The sequence below is a fragment of the Rhipicephalus sanguineus genome, chromosome 7 (genome assembly GCF_013339695.2).
Source record: "Rhipicephalus sanguineus isolate Rsan-2018 chromosome 7, BIME_Rsan_1.4, whole genome shotgun sequence".
Classification (NCBI taxonomy): Eukaryota; Metazoa; Arthropoda; class Arachnida; order Ixodida; family Ixodidae; genus Rhipicephalus; species Rhipicephalus sanguineus.
This window is the reverse complement of record NC_051182.1, coordinates 159,778,712-159,786,378: the sequence shown is the minus strand read 5'-3', so window position 1 is coordinate 159,786,378 and position 7,667 is coordinate 159,778,712. Positions and strand designations below refer to the sequence as shown.

The 7,667-nt window shown below is 52.9% G+C and overlaps 1 protein-coding gene across 1 annotated transcript; it reads right to left on the bottom strand.

Moving 5' to 3' along the window:
* Positions 1 to 3,165: 3,165 nt before the first annotated feature.
* LOC119400406 (uncharacterized) lies at positions 3,166 to 6,951 on the bottom strand. Its single transcript, XM_037667427.2, has 3 exons — positions 6,450 to 6,951; positions 5,671 to 6,419; positions 3,166 to 3,286 (listed from the first exon to the last, which is right to left on the bottom strand). The coding sequence occupies exons 1-3, from the start codon at positions 6,918 to 6,920 to the stop codon at positions 3,166 to 3,168; spliced, it is 1,341 nt and encodes a 446-aa protein (XP_037523355.2). The 5' UTR covers positions 6,921 to 6,951.
* Positions 6,952 to 7,667: the final 716 nt, after the last annotated feature.

Below are 7,667 nucleotides of genomic sequence, written 5' to 3'. Positions count from 1 at the left end.
GGCATTACATAAGGTTATAGCCACAGGGAGGTCCACTCTGCAATGTCTGACACGAAAAGATTACCACGCTAGTGTACATTGGCTTATTTTGATTATTAATTACAACCCGTTACATCCGTCAAACATCACATCTGATAGCCTGACGGTCTGCTCTACGGAATTTTCAAGTATTAGCTATGCTTCTTTTTTTCTCTTTTAGTCTAAAGTCACAGCGTTTGTCTTCAGATTTATAAATATTTAACTCAGAGATCCTGCCGCCCAGTTCTTGGCCCATCCCCCTTTGTGGGTGAGGGCCATCAGCAAGAGGTCATCATCATCCGCACGACTCCTGCCCGATCCCCCTCGGTGGGTAGGTGCCATTCATCCCAGGAGCATCATCATCATCATTAACTACAGGCACTCACAGTCTCCATCTGGACCCTGCGAAGGTCAAACGCCAATCTCGCTGCTCTTTGACGAGTACGCCGAAGAACTGTCCTACCCACAAATCTACTTGGGCGTACCTCGTCAAATCACCGGGCCTCGACCAATACCATTCACCAAGGCAAGCAGCGAGATCCGCCGGACCGATCGGCGTGGAGTGGGACCGGAGCACGTGCTCTACATGGCGATGAAAGTAATGAGGCACAACGTTTCCGAGAAGACCATGACGTTCGAAACCAACGCCGCCACCAGTGCATTCACGCGGCAGCAGTTCGAGACGGGTGGACGCGAGTTCATCGACGACGTACTCAACAGAAACCTGGCGTTCATGCGGGACACACCCACATTCTCATGGAATGCCCGGCGGACCCTCCCCCGCGGGGCCCGGAGCCACTGACCACATGGGAGGAATGGGAGACCCTGCTGCGCTCGACGGACCCGGCCAAGCAGCAGATCGCCACTGACCGGGCTGCCCACGTCATGGAACTGCATGAACTCATGAACGCATAGTGCAGTGGGGTCGTGCGGGGACCCTGGGACGTACGTGCCCAAATCCCTTGGTCAAATAAAGTTTTACCTCCTCCTCCCAACACGGTTCAATACTGGCAAGACCGTCGAAACGAACTCTTCGCTATGATTCGCCAGTTGGGTAAGCCCCACGCGTTCTTGACTCTTTCTGCCACGGAACTGTACTGGGACCGACTTCTCGAAAAATTGGAACGGCTGTGACGATAGAGGAATTTGTACGGAGGATTCACGGGTTACCCGATCATCTCCGAGCAAGCTCATCTAACATCATTCACTTCGTGGATAATGTGGTATCGGGCGTCGAACGCGACGCCCGGAGAACAAAGGGCACTGCGCCCGAAGCGCCGGCCGGGAGGAAGTACAGCAGCAGCCGGTAGCCAAGCAGGAACTCTTTTTATTTACAGCAGTGCGTCGGTGCGTCTGCCTATATACAATGGAACTGCGCCCCCTGAGGGCAGAAGAACGGGTTCCGAAAGCGGAACCGAAACCAATATACCACATCATCCCCCCCCCCCTTGTTTGAGAGAAGGCAGGCAGGGTTGTGCATCCTTATACAATTCGGAATGCATGCGGGGTTGTACATCCTTATACAATTCTGAATGCATGCGGGGTTGCATATCCTTATACATTTCTGAATGCATATGCCATAACATCCCCCCCGGGTTTATAAAGGAAAAGTGGTTCAGGAGCAGCGCCTTCTTGTGCTCCGGCGTGGCGTCCCTGGCCGTGGCGTCTATGTAGACCTGCAACACAGGACGCCACTGTCTCCATGGAATAGGCGGTACACCGGGGCACTGGAGAAACGGAGGCGGAGGGATAGCGGCGTTCATGCTTGCCGAAGAGAGCGTCGAGAAGAATCAGTTCAGGAGAGACGTGAAGCGTAAGTAGGCCTCGTGAGCGACACCGGCACGAAAAGTCAGAAATGGAGAAGTCGAAAGCGTAAAATGCAGTAGTGGTGGGATATCGTGCACGGGTGCTGAGACGACAGCACAATAAAGGAGTACAGATGCCCACCTTATCTCTTGATTCACGTGGATTAGTAGAACTCGTCGCCAAATGTGGTATCGGGCGTCGAACGCGACGCCCGGAGAACAAAGGGCACTGCGCCCGAAGCGCCGGCCGGGAGGAAGTACAGCAGCAGCGGGTAGCCAAGCAGGAACTCTTTATTTACAGCAATGCGTCGGTGCGTCTGCCTATATACAATGGAACTGTGCCCCCTGAGGGCAGAAGAACGGGTTCCGAAAGCGGAACCGAAACCAATATACCACAGATATGGCGTGACCTTTTTCGTCAGACTGCTCGCTGTGGACAACGTGGTACTTTGGGAAATGTCCATGCGTCTTGGAAAAAAGTTGCAGGGATGCTTCGGTGCCCTTTTGAGCGTACGATCGGTTTCGGAAAAAGGTGAACTTAACATAGCATGCGTTTATCTTTTGGCGACGGTGCCAACCGCCCACCACCGAGCCCAACAAGGGGACGCGACAGGAGATGTGCGAAGACAAGTCTGCCAGCGCCAGTCGTACACCACCGCTATAACCATGTATGGTGAGCCAAGACTGGTCATCCACACAAGGTTAACCCTTGACGCCAGGAAAGATGAAAAGCGAGAGACAAAGGCGAAGGCGTAGGGGGAAAGAGACAGGAAATGGCGACTGCCGATTTCCCCTGCGTGGGTCAGCCCAGGGGCGCCGTCTACGTGAAGCTGGGGCCAAAGGGGTGTGTTGCTTCCACTGGGAGGCCTTAAAGGTCCAAACACTCGGCGTCGGCTCAACACCCAGGATCCCCTTTTCCCCGGACATGGCAAAGCCACGCACGGCGAGGCGTGGGAGAGGTCGAAACCCCCCTTAGCTCGGGTCCGTGTGTCGCTACACACCAAAGGCCTGCTTACGCAGACGTCCCTGCGGAGTGAAAGAAGGTAGAAGCATATCCTCGATCGACTCGAGCTTCGCCTCGATAGAGGCGCACTTTTCCGATACCCCCTCTCAGGGCCTCCATGACTTCTGTTGCAGCATTGACGAGGTTGTCGTCACCCTCTGGCTGCTCTTCGGGAGAAGGACAGCACGGCGGAGCACGGGACTCCAGATGGTCGGCCATCTCGACGTGCGGTACCCTGCCGCCGCACCTGGGGCAGCTAGCGACGTGTAAACGACAGCTGGCGAAGTGCTCCAGCATCCACGAAGCGGTGCCCTCGGCGTCGCAACCGTTGTTGAGGTTCTAGCAGCGCACACGGCGACTCAGGACGCTGTCCTTGCTGATGCTGGACGTGGACGACCACACCACGTCCTCCGCTAGGAAGTCTTGCTTGTCCAGGGGACACCGGTTGATGTAGCCGCATCTGCCGCGCGTGTAACATGGCCGTCGCGGGGGCCACGAGTCCGTACGCGCTGCATTGCATGGTCAACGGGAAGGCGTTCACAAACCAAGTAGGACGCCAGTCGAGGCCGCAGCCGAAGCCAAACACCGTTTGCGGCGTTCCGGCACGATCCATGATTGAGAGGTATCGCGAGCAAGCGGCCTTAATTTTAATGCCGTCGGCAACAGGACTGGGCAGCGACCGACGGGAGCGGGTTATATCTCGTCTTCGGAGCAATGGCTAAAGCAACAGCTGCGCCCGCTGATAGCACTGGCGATAAGATGTAAGTGCGCGGAACAAACATCTGACGAGAGAAGCAGCTGAGGAGGCCGAAGAAAGGAAGCGTCCTATGTGGTTCAAGCCATGGTCTTGATTAAGCCACGTGACAGATTGTTGCAATTACGTCTTGGTTATTTCGGCAAATTATATTATTTTACACCTTGTTCGTTCATTTTAACCCTGTTTTCAGCACTGCTAGCCTTATTATGACCTGTACTGAGCGCTTTACTGTGAGCGTGATCACGACACATCACATGCATGGATGGACGACAAGCCGGGTCACTACAGTGCTCCCCACCTATAAACTTGGACAGAAGCGTAGCCAGAAATTTTTTTCGGGCGGGGGGGGGGGGGGGGTTCAGCCATCTTTTTTGTATGTTCGTGCGTGCGTTTGTATGTGTGAAAATTCCGGGGGAGGGGGGTTTCAACCCCCCCCCCCCCAACCCCTTCTGGCTACGCCCCTGAACTTGAAGGACGCTTCGCCTTCAAGAGTAGAATCGGTCCCCGTGCGCATCGCATTCACAACTGTTAGCCGGGCTTCAGTTGTCAGTGCATGCCCCAACCGTGCCGTAAGGAAACGAACGTCTGGGCGCGTAACATTGGCCGTTTCAAGCTATCCCAGAATGTCCACTGCAGGTACAGTTGTTAATTGCCCACTACGCCATAATTCCTCCTTTTGCGCATGAGCGAAGGGCCCACTACGCGTCCGTAAGGCAACACGCGAACCTACGCAGCTGCTCACTTTGTTGATGCTTTTGCAGCTGATGATTAAATATGCCTGAGCTCTTTGTAATGGGTGGGCCTTTAAAACACCCACTCATTGCGCAATTCACATGCTTTGACGCCTGGCGCGATTCTTCGCTTCTGCCACATATTATATTCGTTAAGGAGACTCCTCCCACTACATGACATTCATATCGTGTTTTTTTTTGTTTTTTTTTTGTTTTTTTGCGAATCATTTTCAAGCAATAGCGTGCTCTGTGGCACAGCGCCTGCTTGTCACGCAGACGGTCTGGTTTCGATTCTCACTCCAACAGAATATTTTTGTTATTTATTAAATGCGAAGCATTTCTTAGCGAACCTCAGGCACTTTGGGCGTTTCTATCTACGTATCTATCTATCTATCTAGCCGCCTACGTCTGGGCGCTCTCCATAACTTCTAATGTAATGTAATGTAATGTTCGGATTCGCGCTATCCAGTATTGAAGAATATAAGCACTACATATCAGCTTACCGCGTCTGGTGATGGTAACACCCATGTAGCTGTTGGCATTGCTACGCAACTGTAAACAACTGGTTATATAATGCATATGCGACTCATCAGCATATGAGTGTGCGGTACCCCTTTCACATTTCTCTAGCGTCATTCATTAACGTTTCGCTCAATGTTAAAAATTACGCCACAGTCACCATCCCGCGCATGCTTCGCGTAACACCGACTCCCACGGTACGTGGGATCTGCCGAATCTTTTTATTTGCATCTTTCTCGATTTTTCGGTCACGGACAAGATGATTTTTCGCTCACAACCAACGACGCCGAGAGCGACGCCGGAATTTCTGCGAAACAAGCTCTTTAACGCCATCACGCTAAAACATTGAACGAAGAGACTCATCACGTGCAAGAAAAGCGCAGCTATTTATTTTTGCATTTTGCGCAACCGTGAAACAACAAAACCTCACTAAATCACTAAGGAAACAAAAGGTATTCCGGTGAGAGTTTGAGGCATGTGCGCAGTTTGTCGTCCGGTACGTAGCCAATTCTGTCGCATTTACCGCTGAAGCGACAGCCTGCTTACTTTGTGCATGCAAACTGATCAAACATCAAATGCGCTTGTCACGAAGCATGTTGAACGAACAGAGTCAGTATAGGTGAGTAATCCAAAGGCCTTCCAACCATCGTCACTGAAACAACGAGAACAACAAAAAAGTGCTACGACAGTCTAAAACGAACACGCAGTTTGTCGTCAGCTACTAAGCCACGTGCTTGCAGGAGCGCGACAGTCACATGGAAGTCTCTACACCTCGCCACGTGCAACTGGTGGGGCGTATCCTTCAACGGAAAGGAACACTTGTCCCAAGAAACTCGCTTGACCCTCGTCAAGTCCATCGACGATTCGCCATCGGGGTGAACGAACCGCAGGTTGAGGTTTTCTTCTCGGGGATACGGGACGATCGTACGGCGCGAATCTCGGAAGGCGTGCACGGTGAAGCAGACGTAACCCATGGCCACCGATGGAACGAGCAGAAACCCGTAAGAACTAGGGCTCGTATCGCACTCGCACCGACCGTTACGTATCACGGCCCGAGCTTGACCCGCACGGAAGCTGGACCAGTTCTCGATGGTGCACTCGCAGCACTCTTTCCCGAACCCGGGCGAAAGCGTCGGTAAAAAAGGCCACACGACGCGACGCTCCCCGATGACCTGTTCGACGGGACTTTCCGGCGAGGTCTGCCGCTTACTCTTTTTCGCTGGAGACACCGTTGGTCCCACATTGGCGTCCACAGCGGTGGAAGCAAGCTGCGTGGTGTCGTAGGCTGAAGCGGGCCACTCGAAACTGTCCACAATGGCTGAAACAAGCTCCACAGGCTTCACGATGTCCCACGCCGAAACGTTTGTTGCATTAACGTTCGCAGCTCCGCCTACCACCCGGTCGAAACTGCGCTTTTTAGTGGCGAGGGCACGCTCACTAGTTTTTCTGAAGGGACCACGGACGTCGTCATTGCTCCCGGCGCTCGTGTCGCGGTCCGCCCCAGGATCAAACCTAGCTTTCGAGACCGCCCGCGTCGCGCCAATCCTCTCCGAGGCCAGCTGCTGCCCCTCGGGCGGGGATGCGTTCTGATCGCAGTCGGCCGCGTTATCGCGCACTGACTGCTCACCTGGAATACGATAGGCTTCACAGTCAGAATCTAGGTGACGCACGATGCGCCTGTGAAGCACCACTGCGTGACATCGCCGGCAGCGGACGGTGCGGAATCGGCACGTCGTTCTGAGGTGAAGCAACATCTTGGAGAGAGTGTCCTCATCTCTGCAACCGTATTTAGCATTCCAGCAGCGTACGCGGAGCATTTTAAACTCCGTGACGCTCCATGTCGTCCGCTCAACGAGGCCCGTGTCAAATGCTTCCTTGTCCAATGGGCAGAGGTGGGACTTCTCGACATGGCGGTAGCACTCGGAGCACAATCGGTGGTCGCAGGGCAGAACGTACATTGCCTGAGGGACCAAGCCGCAAACGCCGCACACTTTTTCCGGAGCGAATGGCTCTACGAACGTTGTAGGCACCCAGTCCAAGTCGTTCTCGAAACCGAACGGAATCATTTCCGTGCCGCTGGCAGCCATGCCTGGTGATGGGCTTTGTTCCAGCAGCAGCTGGCCGAACAGAGGCTTCGGAGACGACAGGAATCCTCAGCTGTGGTCTATGAACAGACTGACTTCGTTTCATTTAGGGCGCGTGCGTATATATATAGCTCCTGGCGTACACGTGGCTTTTCTTTTAGACCGCAGCTGTCTTAGTTTACCATATGACGTAGCCGTAGTAGTAGCAGACGTCACGCAGGTCACGTGACCAGATGAGGGGATGAATAAATAACTTGAAGTCGATTTTGAGTAAAGAATGCAGAGTGAGGTGTGAGCGCTGCGTTTCAAATCTAGCGGCGGATTTACGACACCACGTGATCTCGTTAGCCAATCACATACACTCGCCCGCTTACAGCTTCGCTGTGCGACGGATTTCACGTCGTGGAACTCGCTGAAGTTTTTTTTTTTTTTTTTCCTTCATGAAATCTTCCGTTTTTATAACGTAATCTGTCAATGCCTGCAACGACTCCTGCTCTATCAACATGATCCCTGCTTTCTTTCTTTCTTTCTTTCTTTCTTTCTTTCTTTCTTTCCTTCTTTCTTTATTTATTTATTTATTTATTTATTTATTTATTTATTTATTTTTTGACAAGGATATTCTAAACGTAGGTGTCGTATATCAACCGTGCTGACCTGTTAATCCGCCGCGGTGGTCTACTGATTACGGTGCTCGACTGCTGACCCGAAGGTCGCGGGATCGAATACCCGCTGCGATGGCCGCATTTCGAT

What these genes read in the sequence shown, in the direction of transcription:
- LOC119400406 (XM_037667427.2), bottom strand. Translation starts at nt 6,920, where the DNA reads ATGGCTGCCAGCGGCACGGAAATGATTCCGTTCGGTTTCGAGAACGAC. An exon ending in GTATTCCAGGTGAGCAGTCA is followed by an intron (nt 6,420 to 6,449) that starts GTGCGCGATAAC and finishes GACTGCGATCAG; the next exon opens with AACGCATCCCCGCCCGAGGG. An exon ending in ATGGACTTGACGAGGGTCAA is followed by an intron (nt 3,287 to 5,670) that starts GCGAGTTTCTTG and finishes CACGCGCGGCAG; the next exon opens with ATGCGGCTACATCAACCGGT.